Source organism: Apis laboriosa, unplaced genomic scaffold (genome assembly GCF_014066325.1).
Source record: "Apis laboriosa isolate Shangri-la unplaced genomic scaffold, ASM1406632v1 scaffold13_cov153, whole genome shotgun sequence".
Taxonomy (NCBI): Eukaryota; Metazoa; Arthropoda; class Insecta; order Hymenoptera; family Apidae; genus Apis; species Apis laboriosa.
Window position 1 is genome coordinate 1,904,350 of NW_025221370.1, and position 23,969 is coordinate 1,928,318.

General features: G+C 40.2%; 1 protein-coding gene and 1 long non-coding RNA gene across 6 annotated transcripts in view; one reads left to right on the forward strand and one right to left on the reverse strand.

Annotated features, from left to right (window-relative positions):
- Positions 1 to 1,829: 1,829 nt before the first annotated feature.
- LOC122721002 lies at positions 1,830 to 4,746 on the reverse strand. 2 transcript variants are annotated; one of them, XR_006347844.1, is made up of 4 exons: positions 4,654 to 4,746; positions 3,555 to 3,695; positions 2,241 to 3,361; positions 1,830 to 2,111 (listed from the first exon to the last, which is right to left on the reverse strand). It is a non-coding gene; the product is annotated as an uncharacterized LOC122721002 (long non-coding RNA). The 2 variants fall into 2 exon arrangements; XR_006347843.1 differs by having other exon boundaries at positions 1,830 to 3,361.
- A 164-nt stretch (positions 4,747 to 4,910) lies between these two features.
- Positions 4,911 to 23,969, forward strand: part of LOC122721091 (fasciclin-3) — a 305,529-nt gene continuing 286,470 nt past the window's right edge. For all 4 annotated transcript variants that reach the window (XM_043948354.1, XM_043948356.1, XM_043948355.1 and 1 more), the window contains exon 1: positions 4,911 to 5,212. In XM_043948354.1, coding sequence (XP_043804289.1) covers positions 5,128 to 5,212 — 85 coding nt within the window. In that variant the 5' untranslated portion in view covers positions 4,911 to 5,127. The remainder of the gene's footprint in view (positions 5,213 to 23,969) is intronic.

The following is a 23,969-nucleotide window of genomic DNA, read 5'->3' on the forward strand; positions in this document are numbered from 1 at the left end:
AGAGTAACAATCCATGATTTATATATACGCCAGGGAAATATTTGTTACGATATTAAACGCTTTTTCATGTATATATATATATATATATATATATAAAATACTGATATGAATGATTTAAAAACGGAACTTATTAGTCCTTGGTTAATTTAGCGCCGCTCAAGCATGAAGAAATGATCTGAATAACTAATGTTTCAATAAGAATCATTTCAATAATCGGTGATCAATGATGCATTGACACGCGCGTCAACCGATAAATATTCTCGTGGACTAACTCGAAAAACATTGTCATTACCAAGATATCAATTCAACGAACAGAAAATTAAATTAAGAACGTGAAAGCGAGATTAAAATGTCCAAACGAACGTTTAAAGCGAATACGCATTAATGTACTACGTTTGTAATTCATGTGTATCCGATATTTAATTTGGTTTAAATTAAATCGTGATAGAAGTGTTGTAATACGAATTTAAACCAGTGATACCTGTGCATTTAGCAGCGAAGTAGCCCGATTTTTATCGATCAACGTTTCACCATTATTTGGTCGTTACTGATGTAGCTGATACGCGTTAAACTTTATAGTTACGAAAAGTTTTTTGAAACGTGAATTTTTACCAACCAATTCTTTTCTCTGTTCTAAAGGATTAAAAAAAAAAAAAAAAGAATAGAAAAATATGTTCAACTTTAATGTTTAACTTATTTCGATTTACATGTATGATCTATTTCAACAAAATTTTAATTTCACTTGTAAATTTCTCTCATTTGCAAATAAGAAATAAAGTCGCAGAAACAATATTAACTACGATTTCGAAATTCCTTACCGCATAAAGAGCATAATAATAATCCAGTTAACAAAACAACCTGGAAACAGTTAACCTATTTTTGCTCCCGCTTGTAGCGCGGTGATAAATGCTAATATTCTTAATAGCATCCCATACATATTCTCATTAGAACTAAGTTCTCGGGTAATATACCTATTAAATGGTAAGAGTCTGGCTTTACGCTCTTCAATGTTCATTGAACTAACTTAAGAGGCGTAAGACGTTTTTCATGAAGAAGATACAGATATAAAAAAAAAAACGTAACTTCGTTGCTGAAAGACCAAGTATTTTGCAAGTTATGTACGAGAGAATGCCTATATTGAAGAGTAAAGTATTTGCCCTCAACTTTTTTACATCCGTAATCCTCGCCCCAATAACTTTTTAATACCGCTATACAGGTATATACAGGTATCTATGTGTGCACGCAACTTTTAAAACGCGCCAGTAAAATTGTCAGCGCCCCGAAACACATAATTTTTAAGCTTTTACGCTTCCCATCGCGGAAACTTCACGATAGTCTACCAAAAGTCGATATACCGAAAAATATTTACTATTAAAAAAGTTATGGGCTAATAACTAAATTTGATCGATCAATAATGCAATAATAACCAGTATTGATTCATTTTCTAAGTCGTACATTTTATAACCGTTGGCCATTAAGATCGTAACTAATTCTAATCAAACTGCCAACTAACTACACAACTGCAATTTAGTGAAAATTATTTCACACAGACACGATATAATAAGCCCATCAGATTCCTGTAAACGTACATCAAATGTATTTACATCAAAAGCAGCTTTCCTATCAAATATATGTCGATCTACACGTTTGGTTAAATTGAAAGGATTCCGTTACCAATCAAAGCAATGGCTAAGCATTTGTATGACGTGAATCTCTATTGATTGTATGTGAAAGAGTTATTACGATAATAACGAGTTCGATGTTAAAAGGAAAAAATATTTCACAGAACGTATACGTAAATTTAAGGCGTCAGACATGTATTCGCCAACAAGTAATCATTTAGAATTTTTTGATACATATTTCATTAGTCAATACTTATGACGAAGTATGTATACCGAGATATTCCATGCTCGTTTCTTAGTCCATATTTCTGCGACCGGTAGCTACCGGTGATTAATCAAAGAGAAAATTAGTGAGTCCAAATCTTGATTCACCGTGATTCATCATGACGAATGAATATCGGTATAGTGATTATTATAGTGATGTAATTTAGGTCTCTAATCAAGCGTTTTTCCCATTAGCATTTAGTGCATGATTCAATTTTAAAATACCTGAAAATAATATTACGATAAAAAAATCTTTGTATCGTGTTGTTTTAAAATTATAGGTTCGAGGCAAATATTTGTTGCACGGTGTTTATCATATTATACTTACATGAATCTAGTATACATCATACTTACATCATACGTAGCATGTACGTGTAATAAAAGTACTAGTAACATTCTACTAGTCATATAGTCGTTTTGGACGACGACAACGGGTTCGACTGCCTGCCGGTAACATGATTATGTGTACGTGTGTGCTTACACAATAGTTGCCAACTCGATTAGCTGAATCCATAGAAGTGTTCCTCTATCGTGATACAGAAACGGTGGTCTGGTATGGAGATTGCTTGACCGCAAACTAGAACTTCGCTTTAAAGATCTTACTATCCATAACTACTTTAACGATAATGTTAACGTTACCATGATCACCGTTTGTTATAATTCATCCGTACGATAAACCTAATTTTCCGTTCTGACAAAGAAACAAACGTAAAAAGTTTGTACATAACGGTTTGTAACGGTTTACCGGTTTGTCTGACCGAATTATGTTCGATAATTTCTATTGATCGTTTAATAGTTGAACATCGATCGTAACGATTTCTCGAGACAAGAATTAGATTTCAAGATGAAAAAAAAAAAAAATTAATGGAATTCGAAATGAGATTTCGACCGAAAATTTCTCGATTCCCATGTACATGTACTACGAAACTTTAAAATTGTTATTTATCTCGAGTAGAATTTTAAGAAAAAAGGAAATGAATTTACATTTCGTGCTAAAACTCATTGTAAAAAGAACGTAAAACTTTTAAGCGCAGTTAGGAACACCAGTTAGGAGCACACTCCCTGGAGTTTGTATTCTCATCCACATAACATGCATCGAGTCTCCTGGAAGTGGGTACTATCTTACCTGATAAATTCCGGAACTGTGGTTCTCAGTGTACGTCTTCTTAGTATATGCCGTTGCAGCTTCTGTGGTCCCAGACGGCACGCCTTCGACATATCGGTCACGTACGCCATGGTGTAGAATCACATTTGTAAGACCCAGCAACGTTATCGTCGAGTAAACATCGATAGGAAAGCATTGTCATAATGCACATGGTGATACACTTACACGCTTTGTAGTTGCATCTGGTCTAACTGTGTCGGTTGTTTCACAATATCATTATATCTGTGTACGATTCTTCCTTGATCTTGATATAGGTTTAGTTTCTTTTCTTTACTTTCATTTCGTGATAATTTTATTGTAAACATGAATCCTGTAAGCCATAAACCAGTTTCTATAAATGATTTTTTAACATACTTTATAGATTCATGTTTTACAAACGTATAATTTATATTTGAATAGAAAATGTTAATAATTAGAATTTATATTCGAATAGAAAATGTTAATAATTAGAATATTCCTTAAATCGATATTGCAATATACATATACTATGTACATGGCCGCACCTATTCTGATATATCTTTCACTCCTTTCCTTCGAGTCTTTACTGGTAATTCCTTCCTCGACGTGTAACCTCTAGACCGTGAAACGATTTCTTAGGTTTTTGTTTTAATCAGGGTTAATAATTCTTGAACGTGAAATTTTTACTGAAACAGAAACCTGTTTATAAGTTGAGATAAATATTTCAAATTTCTTTTTGCGATTTTTAACGGATCATGTTTTACGATGTAATATTATGGTTATCTAGTTTATTAATAAAACTTTCACAGTAACCTATCATGCAATCAAACCGAATGAGGTTAAGATCGAATTAATATACTCACGTCTATATTGCTTATATTGTCGTAAAAATATATGTTCAATTTTTTCCTTGCATCTTTAATACCGAATACACAATGCATAGAAAAGGTCAATGAAAGTGTGACATGATGTATCAAGAGACAACTATAAGCGTGCCATAGTAGATATACATCTACGAAAGATTTATTTCTACTTGCTACTCGAATATTCAAATATTTATTCTCTCTCTCTTGTCAAAAATCAACTTTCGATATATCGATCATATTGTTATATACTTGTCGTCTCGAAGATAGACATTAATATGGCGATAAATTCAGTATGTTTCATTATATTAAATAATAAGATAAAAATAAAACGAAAATTAGGCAAGAGATTCACAAAAATTAATTTTAAAAGAATCCTCTTTTAAGATAAGAAATTTTAAGACACTTCACTTTCCACAAACCATTTAAATAATCACTTTTAGGTTATACTTTTACATTCGATAGAATGTTTCGTTTATATTAATTCATTTTCACTCAATTTTCAATTCGAAGGAATATTTAATTAGAAGATACAGAAACACATAACCTGTATTTATATAATTGAAAAATAATTTCTAATTTTTTCATCTAAAAACGATTTTTACACTCGGCAATAAAATTCTCTCACTAACAAAAAAACTGTTGTCGAAAAAAGTATAAATGTACATTAATATTCACTAATTGCAATAAAATGACAGATCTCATTCTTGAACTACATGAATCAACGTCAAGATCGAAATCGTTGAAAAATTGAAATAAAAGAAAAAAGAGGATGACGTACGTTCCTGTAAATCCATTCTCCAGATAGAGAATCGTCGATGCGAATATGTATACAAAATAAACACATAATATACCAGACATACGGTAAAGTGCGTGTGTACGTAGGTTAGGCACGAAAGTACGAAAGTAGGTACAACGGTGGACGATATCAAACGGCGCTATCGGGGGATCGGGGCGTTCGGGCGATCTCGGCTTCTGCCGATGTCTCACGAAGTGGGCCGAAAGCAAAGCGCGCGGCAGACGGTCTTCGCGCGTCGAGCTATCTGGTTGGCACTCACGTCGAGTCGGGCACTTATATTCGAATTGACGTCGCACGTCTCTCGTTCTTACCTCATTTTATCCTCGTGGTTCATATTAATCATATTTGCGTCAGTTTCGTTGCTAAGTTTTGTGCTCCGTCCGGTTAGAACGCGCTGTTTGAATTATCGGGCAGTTCGTTTTTCAATAAGGAAGTTAGACAGTGCTTTTTTTTGTGATGTGCATGGAATCAACGAGCAACTTCAAGATGACGCTTGCCTGGGTCTGCCTCATCGGCCTGTTGTGTTCGACGGCAGTTAAAGGTGCGACAGAACAATAAATGTACTTTATTTTTATATTATTATCGTTCAGCGTAATTTGATTGTAATTATTCGTCTCTCGGCCATCATAACGAAATCAGTGACGTACGTGTAACGGTTTTTTTTTTCGTGGCAACATTGCGAGATTCTTACGACCATACTTTACAATAATCGATCTATCGAACGGTTCGAATTCTCGCGTTATTAAAATGGCGTACAAAAGATGGGAATGATTCTTGTAAAAATTATCGTGTTCACGTGAAAATTATCGGAAAATACGATGAAACGGAGTAATTTCTACGTCGATGCCACGGTAAAACGTAAGAAATCCACCTGACTTTCGAAATTTAACGTGAGGAAAACACCTAATTGATGGTTAAATATTATGACGAATCAATAGTTCGATATTGTATAACGTTCAGGAAGCTTCTATTGATCAGCGTAATCGATTCTTGTTGAAATCATATTTGATTCAGTTACCAAGACAGATGATTTGGTTTCGTCGCGATGCGGTGAAAATGTGATTAAACGAATTATAACTGATCCTTAATGGTGAATTATTACTGAGAAAATTGCAAAAGTAACCTCTAAACGTACTCGTAACTTCGGTCGATCTAATTGAGCGGCATGGTAATTCGTATTATCACGTAATCATTGTTAAAGTTAAATGATGGTCACCGGGATCACAGTTATTAATAGTAAAGTAAATATGAATGAAAACATTATCGAACTATTGACTATTGAAATATATAGTTTGGAAAGTCGAAAATTATCGTGATTTCTTTCTAAAAAAAGAGTTAANGTTAAACAATGGTCACCGGGATCACAGTCGTATTAATAGTAAAGTAAATATGAATGAAAACATTATCGAACTATTGACTATTGAAATATATAGTTTGGAAAGTCGAAAATTATCGTGATTTCTTTCTAAAAAAAGAGTTAAAAAGAAACAACGCTGTCGTCTTATCCGTAATTTCGACATTTATAATTGATAACATATCTTCGAATTACTTTCTAAAATAAATACGGCGTAAATGCTTTATTTAGGAATAGAGAGAAAAGATTAGGAAATAGAAGATTCCAAGAAATTATTGTATACATATCTGACGAAGAAACGTTTCGTGTAAATTATTATATCGCGATAATGGTATGTTTATCATCGATATTGTTCCACTTTACACATTCGTAATCTTTGTAATAATAATAATATATCGACTTCCTAATCTATTTCAATATTTCTATTATTAATTTTAAAATACGTTTTGCATTATTTTTATCCGTATAATCAGGAACAATGGTACGGTGCTTTACATAATAGATATTTTTTTTGCGTTTTTTGTATTTTTCTCCATTGTGATTCGCGAATCGCTTCGATGCTTTTTCTCAATTTCGTAACCTTGGCGTTCGTTGCTATTTACTTTACACATTCGTTCGTTACTCAATTCCGATCGATGGACAATTACTAGAAATAAAATATTCGTATTGCAAATATCGTCGATAATTTTTTTTTAGTGTTTTCATCAAAGATATACATATTTTACTTCTGGAACATTGTAACATGAAATATTGTCGAAACTATTGAAATTGATTTCGAAACATTTATCGCGAGATATTATTAACAAAGGGGATTTAGATAAGTTTTTCAATCGAAATTTTTATTGCCACAAAGAAGTTCGTTACCCCAGTTAGACATTCCAGAATCAGGATATTTTCCCTCGATGGTTTATAAATTTTATAATGGTCGGATAGTATCTTGTTTGAATTCGATTACCATGCAAAGCAGACTGTCCCTGCCTATTTTTTTCCGCGGTTACCTATATTATTTTTCTCGATGTCGGTATAAAGTAAAACGAAACGGATACTTTCCATCGAAGTGGATATAAAACGCGACCTAGCGTTTGGTATTTATCGATCTAGGGTTATGAATAACGCTCGGTATCAAGCAACACCAGCTTTTGTTGTTCATCGTAACAGAACGACTCGAATAGAGAGTAGAGTGGCTGCTTATTGCTCGAGTTCTCTCAATAGTTCTTGCTTATATAATTCAAGGATATCGTTGTGATTACTTGCGATGTACTTAACGCTCATGAATAATTTCATTGAATAACATTATTATCTCCGCGTTACTTTCCTTTCTTCTCTATTTTTTTCTTTGTTACGAACTTTTGTATAGATTTGAAGCTTGAAATTAAATCAGTTAGTCAATAAAGGTAATAAAACCGGGAAGAAAGGGGCGGAGCGTAGTGAAACTCTTATACTAATTAATGCACTGTTATATCATAATTACTCTCTATAAAGTTTATTACCGGCAAGACGAGGAAACATGGTATGAAAGTTTCGCGTGGCAAACTATTTTGTTTAATAAATCCCGGTCATCACGACGATGACTGGGACGTGTCTTTACCAGGGGAAAAGGTGTTCTAACTTATCACACTCTCGTAGAACAAAAATGATCGAAAATTAACTATGCCTGTTGCGTGATAAATCAAGGTGGAAATTATAATGGTTGAATTACAATCTTGGCCACGTGCATGGTATACGTCGAGGGATACGCCTCGTATACACGGAAAGTTTAAGGTCACATTTACACGAAATACCTTTCCCTCTGTACGACTCTCGAACTTAACTCGTGCTTACCTTGAGCTGTAAAGAAAGGTCGATGCAAATGACGTAATTGAAAATGCTAAAGATAGTTTCCTCGCTCTAACGGTGGTGCTCGTAAACACAACAATCCTGCACAAACATGTCTACTAATTTTATTAGAATTGAAATTTTTTTATAGAATATAGTTTCTTTTATTCTTCGAAAATTAAATTCTTCATATTCCTTCATCCTGCATTGATTTCGCGTTAATAATATATAATCGCGTTAATAATACATAATAATACATTGCAAATTGTTTCATTCGATTGTTATCGCGATTGTTTAACGATCATATCTCGCGAGAAGAATGAATCCCGATTCGGTGAGTCAACGTTGATCGATGGACGGCGAGTCATCGGTCCAAGGATAAGGTCTTCAGCATTTGTCTTTTAAATACGGCACTGAGACGCGTTCGCACGGAATATACTCGCAACTATACTCTGTGCAGAAGAGGGTTTAGATAATCCAGTTTCGTAGCCCACGCATACCAATAGTGGAAATAGTTAATGTTACAGCCTACGGTCAAAGACCCCTATCAATCCTCTGGACAATTCGGATGAAATTACTATGAGTACAGGGAAGAAGATTTTATTTAGGCAATTAATCTTCAAACTTGAACTATAGATCTGTAGATTATTATTCATTAAAATTTAATTCGTATAATAATATAATATTTAATATTTTAATATTCTAATATAATATTATTAACACGTTATAATAATATAATAATTACGAGTATAAAGATTCGTAGTTAAAGTTATAAGATAATGGATAAATCGTGAAAATGATTTCACTGATAAATTTCAAAAAAATTTTATCTCGCAAAAAAATACGATTATTTATCGATGCACCGATAATTGATTCGGTATACGGTGAGAGAAAAATTTAAGATCAAAGTGTTCTAATCTAATTCCACGATAACGGAGAATTTGCCGGTTTAATTTAATATTATACGTGTATAACGATGTGGTATGTTATTACGTGGCAAAATTTATTGCAGAAGAACGTAGGGTATGTCGCGTTCGTAGTAGAATAAATGTCGACCTAATTGCTACGCTCCTGATGAAACTAGAGAGACTCCACGTACCGTACATTCTTCTACGCTTATGACGTATACAATTTCTAACATATAGACAGTCCTCGTGTTATTTGATTTTTTATTTTCCACAGATATTTCATTCCGTTCACGCCGTCTTCCTCTCCTTTATTTTCAAATGGAATTCTAAACGGGAAGCGATAAACTATCTTTACGAGAGATATTCGTTTATTCTTTGATTCTCGTAGTAGATTTCTACGAATATTTTTATCTTTGAAGGTATAATTCTTTATCTCGAAACGACACGCACACACACACACACACAAAAACACACACACACACACACATACACATATTCACCTACAACAAAATTTGATTAAGCAAATAATATAAGATGAAGAACGATAAGCAACAGACACTTGTAGAATTTTCTTAATTCGTGTCAATAGAGGATGGCAAATAACGAAAGATCTGATTGGTGAGTTTTCCATGCTTCGGGACAATGATTCATCTCTCGGACACGTTCGCGGAATCCGGGCTTACGTATTACATTCGTCGTAAGAGCAAGTCATTAAACACTCACCTCGTTTAATTATCACGCATTATTACAATCACGAGTTAGTTATTTCCATCGGCTTAACCGAAAATCCTCGTTTCTTGAACGCTTAATTATCCCTATTTACCGATATTTAAATACAGTTGGAATTATATAACTCGTTTCGAGTAACGCGTAATAATAATAATGGATCACAGATCGTTTCACGATCACGTTGCGCGTTATAGATTGATTTTGCATAATCAACCTCATCGATACTACTCGAGTATCGCGAATCAATCGCGATGCTTGCGTAAAAGCGCGTAACGTTTTCGTCACACAAATACGACCTACTCTAACTACCTACGGTCGTTGACACGGTTGACTCTCTCCTTGGACGAGTCTCTCTCTCTCTCTCTCTCTCTCTCTCTCTCTCTCTCTCTCTCTCTCTCTCTCTTTCTCTCTCTCGGCCGAATTAAACAAAGGACTCGTGGGCCAAAGGCGGCGGTGTTGGAGGGGATCCAACGTCGAAGGGTCAAAGCGGTCGTAAAGGCCAACGGTCAAAATTGTACGGAGAGCCGAGAGTCATTTGGATGCGGAGTGGAAAGAAGGTGAAACGTCCCGTGAAGAAAAGTTACGTGGCAGGTGCGTTCTCCATTCGTACGCATACACGTGCGTTCTATCCAACACACGCACGTAGCTGCGAGTAGAACTGTGTGTGTGTGTGTGTGTGTGTACAGGCCTATGACGACCAACAGGTTCTCTCCGGAACAGGTTTCGGTGCCTATTTTCGGCCCTCCTTCGCTGTCTAAAGTCCTCAAATTACGACCAAGCCAGTCTCTTACCTTCTGATCGCTCTTGCTTTCCCTTAACCCCCCTCGACAGGGAGCGCAGGTCATATTGGACGCGGGTAATTAAAACGCGGGGATTATGGTTTTTCTCGTTACGGTGGTCTCCTCTTTGTTCTTTTCTTTTTTTTCTTTTTCGCGTTTTAAAACGCGGTTCGAGTCCTTATTTAGAATTTTTCCTCTCGGATTATTTATAACGAATGGATATGTGCACAAATTTCACAGAAGTATATCCGTGTCAAAGTTGGATGGAATAGTTGGGATAGAAATTTAATCGTAACGGGTTCGTCGCTAAATATCGTCGGCTGTTCGAATCCCTCTAATTCGTTTCGATCAGCAATCGAATTAATTAAGTTTCCGCGATATTTTGACGCGATAATTTCGTGATCAATTGAAATGGCTCGATACCGTACAACTGCGCTCGCGTCTCTGAATACGGTTTGTATTAAAATACATTATCCGAACGATGGTCGGGCGCGATAGCATCATAATAATAAAGGTATTTATAGTTTGTACGAGTGTATTGTTTAAACGGCGTGTACTCGATCACATATGCGCGATCCCACACGTCTATGCGCGTACCCTATGCATACTCGTATGCAGAGGAATCGTGCTCGTGTGCGAGCCTATACCGCGTATTTCATACGGTGAGATCCATGGTTGAGCGTTTTCTAAAGCGGGCAGACCGTTAAGCTGCCACGAAAATACGTAGTACCGTGTCGGCCGGTGTGCAACCACGCATAATTAATGAAAATCGAGATTCGTGATTACGCGTTACTTCTCTGTACTACTGTTGTTGTTGTTGGCTCAACGTTCGCGGTTGACGATTTTATCCCTCGATATCCCTTTCGATTGGAAGGAAGAGGAGATTGTCACACGGTGACAAGGAAAAAAAAAAAAAAAAGAAAAGGAAATGTGTCGTTCATTGTTGGAGACATATTTAGGCGACGCGCGTTGCTATATTTCGAGAGAGGAGAATGTAAAAAATGTTGGAGGATAATTGATTATTTTAATGAATTATTACCAATTCTTGTCGAGGTGGGGAGAAAAAGCGAGAGTTAGAATTATTATAAATATAATTTCTTCTTTAGCGAATATACAGCATTCGATGCTATCCAATACGCGGTCAACAAATTACTCTATCACGTTTATTCGATTTTAAAGCGCATTAAAACAGATAACGAGTATCGACCTAATTTTCGATCGATCCGGAATTAAATTTTCAAATTGACGGTGATATATGATTGACGATACGCTCGGCAGATTGTGATTCTCCGATGATGCACATTACTCTCAAATGATTAGAATTAACGGAAGCAAATTGGCTGCTCGATCTATTCAAGTTTGTGGCGATGGAGGTGGTCAAAGAACAGCCGGTCGACTCAACAGCGTCAAACGTTACGCGGGATATCGGTCGATCGATGGACATTCGCGCGGGGCTTAATTGTACGTGGCTAAACAGATGAAAGGAGGATATTGACCCGTGGATCCCTAAAGAGCACATGGCCACGGAAAGGGACCTCGTAGAGTGCACGCGAACCGTACGCGCTCGCGGTCTCTCGCAACTTTCCCTCCTATCGTAGTTACGCAACAGAATTCATTGTACGCGGCATGGTTGAACCGTCCGCTGTTGCTGGAGCAAAGAAACCTTTCCAACTTTTATAAGTTTGCAACGAGTTACTCGAGAGATCGTAAGGCGTCGATTTATTCAACCTTACGTTTGCTATCGTAGTTACGAAACAGAATTTCAATGCAAAAAAAAAAAAAAAAAACACGAGATGTGAGTCATCAGATGTGGTGATCTTTTTCTTTCTTTCTTTTTTTTTTTTTTCTATCTTCTGTTACGTCACACAATATGACTCGTGTAATTTACGACGAACCTTCGTGGTGCGCTTTTAATGGAAATTAACGAAACATTTATTAACTATTCGTTGAACGATCCAATTACCATGTCACAAATTCCAAGAAAGAAATTCCAAGAGCCGATTATAACCGCACCATGGCGTTCGCTAGCCAGTTTTCTTTCGCAGCGAATGCAATCGAACCGCCGCTCTCCACTGGCGTACACGTAGGCACACAGGCAGCTTGCCAAGTTTCCCTTTGATCAGGGATCTGCGCGATATACCGTCTTGATTTTATGGACGCCTCGCAAATCTTTTCAGTTTGCCGCATACTCGTTCTCGATTGCCACGCCGGAAATCCTCCCAATTATTATCACTATTCCGATAACAGCATCAATTCGATTTCGATCTCTCCATCGATTTTTATCGATATTTCGTCGAATTTTCGCCCGGCCACGCGCCAAGCCAAGACGCGGATTTTAATATGTGAAACGATACGCCGCGTATAAATCGTAATGCTCGAAATTATGGTTAAAAGATAAATAACATAGGTAATAGCGTATTCAAGACGCGATATCAGATGTTGGATTTAACGGTATTCGTTTTATATCCGTGTCGAAAATATATATATATATATATATATATAACCGGATAAATATCGGTCATGCTATCCGAATTGCAAATGCAATTCGTATTTCTACTTTTTCTTTTTACAACGCTGCACGCGCAACAAAAATCGCGTTTGTTTTTTCCATCGAACCGAAGAGAGAGAGAGAGAGAGAGGTCAGATTCGTAACGAGTCTCGTACCGACTTCGCATTTTCCACGATAACATCGCGTGTTCGATGCGCAATTAAATCGACGTAATCGGCGGGTATCAGCACGAAAGAGAGAAAAAAAAAAAAAAAAAAAAAAGAAAGGAAAAAGAAGGAACGTTTTTCGAGGAAAGGAGAAAATGATTTACACGTGTAGATACGAGCGTATTAGCGTTTCGAAAAATCAACTTTTGGAATCAACTCGCTCGTGCGTATCATTATTATCTGACACGTTTTACACACGACTTGACACGGGCCCTTTTACACGCGTCACTTCTAGAACGAAACGTGTAACGTTTCCGCGTGTTGCGTGTTGGCGTAAACCGTGTAACTGTTATGGGTGGCGATGGATTTAAACCCGCATGGCAGTACCCCTCTACGAGATCTCGTGTAAGCCTAGAGAGAAACGTGCAAGATGTTGCGCGGCTGGGTAACGTTGGAAAATACGATTTCCTAGGGCGTTGTAATTGTAAATCTGTATGGGGAATCTGCGAGTGCGCACACCTTCCGCCGGTGGAATTTATCACCGTGGAATTTATTTTTCTTGGAAACGAGGTCGGCACCCATTGTTCCCTGGAAAACTTGCCACCTCTTGCTGCGAATACTCGTCGAATGGAATAGACCGCGTTGATGAATCCAGCCCGATAGTTTTCAATCGAATCTATTCATCGATACGCGCGTATTTCCGTGTGAAATCTAATTCCGTATAACATTCCATATATATATATATAACGGGACGAGTAAGCAAGATCGGGCCCAATTTCGATTTTATTAACCGGCGAAACAAGAGGCATTGTTGAGAACGCCTCTCGTGTGGCCAATTGTCGTTCATCAAAGAGAGTGGACCGGTAAAGGAAAGAGAAGGAGGAAAAGAAAGAAAAGAAAAGAAGAAACGGAGAGGAAGAAACAATTACGCGAGAGCACTCGTGGAAGAGAGCCACTGACTGTTAATTAGTAAGACCGAGCAAAATGGTCGTTAATCGCGTTTAATTCGACGTAGAATGGCCGCAGAGTTTGCGTGAACAATTCGCTCTCGTGTTTCGACGTTGTACAAGAAGTCGTCTCGAGACGATCTGCGCTCACTTCTCCAAGACAAGCAAGCGTATTTTTTTAACTACATACGTGGACGATATATATATATATATATATAAATATACGAGGAAACAGCGTGGCTGCAAAAATTACAGATCAGTGCACCGTTATATTATTCTTTGCGACCAGACTTCACGGGAATTGGAATCGGCTGTGCCTCGTATATCAGTATCATTTTTCCGACAGAAAATCGATCAGATGGTTGCCGTTCTCCACGGGAAATGGCAAAATATGCCTGGCATAATTTAAAAGCAAACGTACGAAAAGGGGGAAGGATTGCCTTCGTGGCCTGATACTGATGTTCCTCCGATACCGCGTAATCCAACCCCCACTATTTATTTCGATCGGAGGGATCGTGGAACTTTATGAATTGGCGCGCTTTGCATCGTTTCCTAATAATAATGGATCGATCCGTATGGGAACGCGTAGCAGCTTTATTCCGATCAAGTGATAACGCAAATTCCGCTACAATTGCTCACGTAAAAGAAAAAGAGGAAAAAAAGTGTTTAGAGATTCGAGAAAATTGGAATTTCATTGTCATTTTCTTCGACGGCGAGACACGAGATTAATTAAGAAAGTGTCCAAGTTGAGATTAAGATACGGAGAAGTTGTTTAAATTTTAACGAAAGTTGAAGTTGTCATTGAACTCGTCACGTCCGTAATTCCTTTCGAATTAGAAATTTAACGGAAATCGAGCCCGGTCGAAAATCGAGTCGAAGCCTTTCCTCTCCCTCTTTCTCGGTGGAACGAGAAATTTTGTCGTCCCGGCAGGATCGGGGCCGACGTTCAGGTTTTGAACGATCGTGGAGGATGAGTCATACACCCTAGTTGCATCTGATAAATTAGCACCGTTATGTCGTTAACTCGGGGACGAAAGAAAGTACCTGAGGATGGGGAAGGGGCGAAGAGAGGGGCGAAGAAAGGAAAAAGACAAGTTGGAAAGAACAACGAACTTGTTGTCAAGTCTGTCGAGAGCGAGCAAGGTGGATCTCTCTGTGCCACGCCACGATGAAAGTCGTGACTCGACTCTTTCTTCCACTCCGATACTTCCTCGTTTGGCGCTGCGACATAGCTGCTCGATGGGTCTCTAGGTTTTACAACTTGCTTTCCTCTCTTTTCGAACGTGGACGATAATTGCCTTTTCTCGTTTAGTTTTTTTATTTTTTTTGCCGATTCGATGCTCTCTCCTCTACCCGAGCCTATTATTTTTACTTTTATACTTGCTTCGAGACAGAAGAAAAAATGTTTTCCAATCTTAAACTAATTTTTGTCCGCGTCTCATTATTATCTCTCGTTTGTCCAACGAGTGGATATATTTTTTAACGATAATGTATATCTGCGCGAAAGGAGCTGATAAAACATTTGTGCAATCGATTCCAACGCTGTTAAAACAGCGGGTACAACGGACTGTTCGAGCTGTATTTTGCACTTGAGAATTCCTATTTTCGCCAATTATCCGTGGATCCGTCCGTGGATTGCGTTTCCAGCCATTTATAAATCGCAATTATGTTAATTATCGGCAACGAATCATGGAGTGTGTAACGTACGATTGCGTTGTAATATGCTCTCCATAACACCGAAAAGACACGTAGCGGTAATTAGCAAAAATCGCGCGCGGCAACCTCGAATCAATCTCCATGAATATTAAATTTTATAATTATCCGACCGCTTTATTATGCAATTAGAAGCGGCGAACAACAAAGCGATGAATCGACGAATGCGAATATTCCGCGAATATATCGCATCGATTGCGTAATTCCCGGCTAGAATTTTCCACGATTTCGCGTCGTGGCGGAGCCTAAGCGCGTCCAAGCAACGTGTTTGTACACTTTTCTACACGGCGGAAGGGAGACAGCGGGAAAATTGGAACGAAAATTGATCGCCTAGTTCCATTATTCTCGATGATGCTTCTTACTTCCTCCGCTTCGTGCGAAGCGCAGCGGATCGATGTAATTTCTTCGCGAGCTTCCTCTCTCTCTCTCTCTCTCTCTCTCGCTCGTTCGATTCGTCGTCGTTTCACAATCTCTTCCTCGATACCAACGGATCGCATTATTCTCCGTTAATCTACGCTTCGCGTGGCAAGAATTACGTGCCTTGGACGATCTCTCCCAGTTTGGGGCGAAATTTTACAATTTCAACGGTTCCTGCTGAAGGAATAAAAATCGTTTTCTCGATGCACGGATAAATTTCCGCGTCGTTCGGTTGGCGCACGAACAGCGAGGAGCTCTCCTCCCTAACCGGATGTGCGTTCCGTGAGCAAAATTACCGACGGCTCGCGCGTTCCATCACGAGTAGTCACTCGCTTCTCTCGTCGAATGCCCGATGCGCGCGACTTTTCGAAAATCGTCGGATAATAAAAAAGGCGCGTCGTTCTTTTCTCTCCCCTCTCTCTTGGTCGTTATTCAATCTCTCGAGAAGGAAGTGGAAATGAATCGAAAGGCTTGGCCAAGGATGCCGAAGTGTAAAAGTGCTCGCTTTATACGCCGAAATTCGGTTGACGAATCGCCCTTCCCACCAAGGACGTTAATAAAGTCCCCTGCCTTTACCCCTAAAGCCGGTGAATTTCCATCTCTCGACCCATTCTTCCTCCAACGATCTTCCTTTTCCTCCGCTCCTTCCTTTCTTTCCCCCCTTTTTCGCCCCATCCATTGCGATATCATAGATCCGCATCGTGGAGACGACGTAATTACCCCATCGTCGGTTGCCACTCGAGAGGCAACTCCAGTCTACCAGTGCACCACGACACTCGGACACATCGAGGTGAGACGGGGCAAAGCCGAACCAGAGCGGACGACGCCCGGTGTCTCTGGTACGCATAATCTCTGGCACGCGGGGGCCATCTCCTAACGGTGATCTACGAGAGAATCCTGGTCAATTACGAACGGGCGGATGGAGGATTCGAATGGTGGATCGAGGATGTCGATGCGTATATATATATATATATATAAGACGAAGGATGAAGTTTAAGCGCTTCGAGGTTCAACGCTCTGACGCTGGCAAATATCGAATCCACTTCTCGACAGGAGAGATCCAACCCGTGAAATTTCTCTGATATATGCGAGACAGCAATTACGAATTGTCGCGAGATCGAGGTATCACCACGTTAAATCGTCGAATCGATTCCGTCCTGTTGGATTTGCACGGTGAGGGATCCGTTTTACCTTGTACTCCTCGATCTTTTCGAAAGAATCTTTGCATGACACACCGTTTTTCCTTTTATTGGACATTTTATCGCCCCCACCTCAGATCATATTTGGCCCCAACTTGACCCTAACGAGAAACGGAGCCTCGTTTCGAGCTTCAAGGGAAAGGAAGGAAAGAAAGGAACAAAGAGTAGGAGGGGAGAGGCGAACTTTTACCAGTGATCGTTATACTTCCTGGAACCTTCGCGAAGGTACGAGGCAAGGAAAGCCGGTCGACGAGTTCAAGGCTGCCCATAGAGTTCAACGATCCTCGAAGCGAGGTCCACCGTTTGCGAGGAATCGGACACTTTGAGAAGCATTAACTATTTACGAGAGACTGGCTAGCTGTCTGGGGAAATATCGCGATGCGTGCAGGGGTTATTAAGTTGAACGCTTTCTTTCGCTTTCCTTCCTTGCAACGAGTCGCCCTACGATACTCCCTACCTTTGAGAATTACCTACCGATCGTTCGCCATTACTCTTTCATAAGTCTCTTAATGACGTTTGTCGGAAAGTTTTTCGCAGAATTGTTAATTGCGTACCTTTGAGTCTTCGTAGTATCGCCTTATATTTATACAATGTCGGATCCGGGATAGCTTTGAACGGTCGATGGTGCAAAATTAAATTTTCAAATTGGAATTCAATCGTCGGAGCAGGGGGGAATATATAGAGGAATCGTGTAAAGCGCGTGGTTTTTACCATGGCGGTCACCGATCGTTTCGATCGTGCGTAATATAATTCGTTGGCAAGGAAAATGATCGAGAGAGAGAGAGAGAGAGAGAGAGAGAGAAAGAGAGACTGTGTGGAGATACGAAAGGATTCGAGGCGATGTAGCAGCGTCGAGCGTAACATTGTGTTCTTGCAGCCGTGTCTCGGCCCGTGTGGGTTTACGTGAATCGAGCGTAAAGGGGGAAAGAGAGGGGCGAGGAGAGAGAGAGAGAGAGGAAGGGAGAAGCGGTTGGCCAGGTAAGACCGGTCGAACAGGTTTCTTGGGTCGAGTAGGCGAAAGCCTCTACTCCGTTAGCCTCTTTCTTCGCTCGGAGTTGGCTGGACTTTCGAGCGAACACCTCCGCTCTCTGCATCCACGAATACCCCGGTTGCCAATCTTTGAAAATATACCGCGTGGCAACGTGACCGCGATGTTTACAACCGACGTTAATAAATCTTGGTGTAAAGTAAAATGAAAACACGTAAGCGAGGGAGGAGTATTTTTCCAGAGCCACGAGATATCGATCGTTGAAAATAATAACGCGATTATGGCTATATGTAATAGTATATAGTAATAATTTTATTATTCGTTCGACGCGAACAACGGTAACGTCTCGTCCCTTTTCTTTTCTTCATTTATTTACAAACTTCTTGTCTCTTCTCCTCCTCCCTCTCTTGTCCCCGTTTTTTCGCGACCAAGACGTTTGTACGTACGACGTTTACCGCGGTATCCTCGATATAATATCTCTATACCTTACTTTTCCTCCTCGGTCTCGTGGTGGCCCCATCTTTTTCGGGAGACTTGCCAAGATCACTGTTTATAAACGTGTTGGAGTCGGAGAGGAAGGAAGGAAGGGAAGGATATCTTCCTTTTTTGACGGACGTTGGCGAGTCGTTTGAGACGCTATGTCGGCCAACGCGCTTACATTTTTCTCCGTGGACCGATTCACCGGGAACGTGAACGGTGTATATTGGACGGTTGGCAGGTCGTGTCGTGTTCCTCTGTCGGTGTGTATCGCGAAGGTTAGACGATATCTTTCTCCTATTTTTCTTTTTTTCGCTTCTTTCGTCCCTTTCGCAACTTAACTTATGAGACTTCCCGTTCCTCCTCGAGAATCTGATCGATCGATCGATCGCGCGAAATTTCGTTTCGTCGAGGCTCATATCATCGGATCGAAATCTTTTCTTTTCTCTTGTCTCCAAATTGGAACAAGTAGTTTGAGAAGAGAGAAGATTAGGAAGGAGGAGGAAAGAGGTCTGTTTAACATAGATCTCGAGGTCGAATGAAAGTTGGTCGTGATTTTACTTATCTCGACGACGACGAACGATAACCCGTGTTTTATCGGGTACCGACTGGGATTTCGTTTACGGAACGGTAAAAAAAAGAAAAAGAAAAGAAAGAAAAAGTAGAGAATAAAAGGGGAGGATCCGGATGTTGGTCGGTGTTTCTGTAAAGATCGTTCTGGTCTACTCCCCCCCCTCTCTCTCTCTCTCTCTCTCCTCTTTCTGTTCTGCACCATTGATCAGGAACGAAGAATATCGTGGAACGATACGATATCCGATCGAGAATGGCTGCCGATATCGAGAAACGCTGAATTTACCGGTATGCGCAAACTCGTCCCAAACCTGAGCTTTCAGCTTAGCCCCGATTTCGAACCACTTGAACCACGGTGGTCCCTCTCTCGACTCGCCTGCTTTTGTTTGACTCTGCTCTCTCTCTCTCTTTTTCTCTCTCTTCCCCCTATTTTTGCGAACCGTATATCCGGTACAACGGCGTGAAAACAATGATCGATGATGTCACGCGAAATCGCCAATTTTTTTCAATGAGCCGTTATTTAGATAAACAACTAATTCTTTTACAACGCGATAATAAAGCAATAAAATCTGAACGTTTTTATCTACCTATTTAAAGTTCTTCGTTATCGAGAGAGAGAGAGAGAGAGAGAGAGAGAAACATCGATGTTTTATCTCTATTTACAAAGTTTCCGCGTTAAAAATAAAATTTTCGACGGAACAATTTACTTTTGTAACTGACTGTGAGGGGAACACGAATTATCAATTTTTCTCGCGGCCGGTTACTTTAAAACCGATAATAGCGACACGTTTAACTCTTGGACGGTAGTTGAAAACTTTTCAACGCGGTTTGTGGATGTAGTTTACGAATAAGATAAGAAGTTACGTGTTCTGTCGTCTATAAGATATCTTCGAACGAGACGCGTATACTCGTGGCCGTGGATTTCTCGTGGACGTGGCACGTTTCGCGCAAAAAACATCCTTGGACGAAGTTTTGCAGAGAGAAAGAGAGACTCGGAAACTCGGGGATTCTCATTTTTGGGACGGTTGCCAAGATTTCTGTTTACAAGAGCGAAAAATGACAGAAGGGGAAGTCGTCCCTTCGGAAAAGGGACCTTTCTTTTTTATTTTCGTCACTTCGTTATTTTTTCTACTCGTCCCCCTTTCGATCTGATCCGATTGATTTCTCTCGTTTGGAAACTCTGAATCCCGAAAGAAAACCTTTTCCATCGAGAGACGGCCGCCTCCTCGGTATTTGATCGCGTGCTCAGAAAGATCGACGATACTTATCGCGTAATTTGAATCAAATTGGTCCAATCGGTTATCAACGTTCGTTTATATTCGCGATACGATTAGACAGCGGTGTTGTGAATGAAAGAAAGGAGCCCTTCCTCGAACAAACTCGCGTCGAATCAAGGTAACGATGAGAGTTCGATGACGAAAGTAGGCATCCATCGTTAAAGAAATCTTTTTGGAAATTTTCTCTGCGTATCTCTCTTAGCTTGCGTTAAACTCGAAACGACGAAGAGAACCGTTCCTCTGGAATTAATCGACAACGAACTTTCTAATCGAGTTATGACGATCGTTCTCATGGGACTGCTCATTGTTGTGCGGTCCCTGTGAATTCACACGCGAAGACTTTTACGGTTGCAACCAGTCCACCAGAGCCTTTAATTTGACGTATTTAGAGCGGTGCACGCGGCGACTGTTGATTCCAACGCGAATTCGTTCGATTCTGATATGAAACTTGAGAAAGTTTCAACCTCGATTACTTCTTGATAGATATAATTGCCTCCATAATCGTTCCTCCACTCGTTTATATATATATATATATATTCTCGAGTTTTCATGTCGATACAAAATATACACAAAATACGCGTGAAAGAACGATTTAAATTTCCAAGTAGTTGCCGGGAATTTAATGGAAATTTTGTCGAGAGAGTGAAAGAAACGTTTAAGCGCGGAAAAACAGAACACGGATGAATATTTAATTCGTAATAAATTGTTAAATATGTAAATAGTATCGTCGAAACTACGAAAGAAGAGAGATATTTTAAAAAAATATCCACTATATGTCCGACTATATGTATATATAAAACACGTATTACGCGCGTTTGAAAAGTGAAATATCTGGATGGAAGAGTAAAAAGACGGGTTCACGGGGGCTAAAAAAAAAAAACGTCACGAGGTTAAATTCACGAGCTCTCCCGATTAACCCGTATCGTTCCTCCAGTTGAGCAACGAGTTCCGCTAACTTTGTGACGAACGGGCTGATAGTCGAGAAATATTGTAACGGAATTCGCGGGGGGATCGTGCCAAACTCAAATTTCATTCCCTACACGCGCAAAAGTAAACGAGAAATCTACTGCTACGCCGATTTCCTCGTCTCATTCCACTCTTCTCTCATTTGCCGGCTGGAGAACGATTCCGAAAAAAAGAAGAGAGGATCGAACTCGAGTGATTTTTTGCTCCTTTATCAAAAACGACTTTAGCAGTTTCTAAAAAAAAGTAAAGAAAAAAAAGAAAAAGGAAGGAAGAAAGGTTTCCCCTCATTCCAAAAATTTACCATTTTTCGTATATCTCATATCATATTTCCTGCTTGTGAAATATCGCTCGGCTATAAATTATCCCCCTGTATCTTCGGGGGAGATGCATTTCCCGTCGGACAGGAGCGTGGCTTGCTCCGCAGATTTCGGCAGAGCTCGCCGTCTCTAAACGTTCTGAGTCACGGTTACGCTGACTCTTAGCCAGAAGATTATCGATAGCCTGATCCCCGTGTCGTCAGCATTTGTATTCCCCCCCCAATTTCTATCTGACAAATTTTCGAATTTCGGCCACGGGATCGCCCGTTTCCGAATCGGCTCGGAAACCGAAGACGGGGTGGAACGGTCGTTAGGGGGATACAAGTGGAGCGTCGTAGCGATGACACGATCCTTGGGACGGGTTCGTCCGCATGCAAATGAATCGCAGGGGGATACCACATTCACGGGGACGATTCGATTGGACGGTTTGTTCGTTCGATCGTTTCGTTCACCCGTCGACGTTGACGCTCGACGATTCGCTCGGATGACTTAGGTAAGAGACACCTGCGGAGACTGTTTCCACACCTGTCGAAGGTGTGCTCGAAAGAATAGATCAACGGTTGAATCATATTTCGTAAGTCCCCTTCCCCTCGACTCTGTGCCGTCTCGAACGATATAATACGTACTGTTGGGCTATTCTCGGCCTAATTATATAATTATTTCGAAACGTTTGAATTATTAAAAATTGGAATCGCGACGGAATATTAGAAAATATCGATTTCGTAAAGTAATTTGCTCTCTTACATAGTTTGAACGAATCGCTATCGACGTCAATCACGATCCTAATGAAATTATTGGCCGTAACGAATTATCGGTTTCCAAATACGTCCTGCCACGATTCGATTCCTGCCTCAGAACGTCGTATTAATACCGATCGAGGATCCTGCAAATTTGCGATTTGTAATGGAAATCATCTTCGAGCCAAGACTTTGAAAAAGAGATGGAAGGTCGATCGAGTATACCGGGTTAACAATCAAAGAGATAATTGACTCGCGACACGGTTATTATTTCGACGGTATTTCAAACGTTCCACGCGCGATCGCGCACGAAAGAATCGATTTTCAGCGAGACAGTTTTCTCCTTCGTCGTCGATATAAAAAGCTCGTAGGAGGAGGAGGGGGAGGACCTGTTAAGGAACGTTTTCCACTGCGTGCCAACTACGTTCGAAAGAATAAACGAGCGTCACGTTTCAATGGTGTAGACTCGACACCATTTATAAACGCGACAAACTCTCACGATCGGGTGGAGACGACTTCGAAACGACGACTCGCGCCGCGTACGTCTGCCAAGATAGCCGCGTTTCCTCGAATCTAATGTACCGGCTTCCTTGGCTGGATACGTGCATATTGTACGTACATGTGTGCCATTCTACCGTTTCCTTCCCCGCGTTTCGACGCGTCCGCGATCGTTGTAGCGGGAACTGCGAGAAAGTGTTTCCTTTCGTTAAGTTGTTTTCCACGCTTCGAGGATAATCCGCCGTAGCGCCGCGTGTATATATAACTCGAATATAACGGGTGGGACGAGCAGAAAAGCATGAAAGAGAGAGAGAGAGAGAGAAAGGTAGAGGAATTGGTGGAAAAAAATTAAAATCCGAAATTGATATACCGTCGCTATAATCGTCCTAACAGTAAACCGGGGAGAGCGGTTCGACGATTCGAACGCTCCGTTTCCGGATTATTAGAAACGATTATCGTTTATCGAGGCGTGTTAATTCCTGGAAACTCGTAAATGGAGAAAACATCGGACAAAGGCGGCGGTTTAATGGCTTCTCGAATTCCAGGAGCGCGGAATGCGCGAACGCAACTCCAAGTGGATTACGTTTTCCGAAGGCAACGACTCAACGGTCGTTAGAGTTGGGAAAAACGAAATATTCCCGAAACGGAGAAGGAAAATCGTAACCGCGTATCGATGAACAGCGTATTTTCCTGCCCGAATAATTCTTGACTGGCGGCGCGGCAACGGAGCATTCTTCTGGACGTGACGAGAAAATATCGCTTCGCCTTGAACGAGTGACGTTGCACACATCCACCACCTTCGCTCGCGTGCCCATTTTCTGAGAAAACGGCTCGCGTGGAAACGAGATCGGCTCTACGTACGTACGGTTTATCCGTTTTCTCTCCGATATTTTTCCTCGGCAAAAGAGGGTTTCGGGATCGTTGCACGCGTCTTGTTGGCAAAGCCGACGAG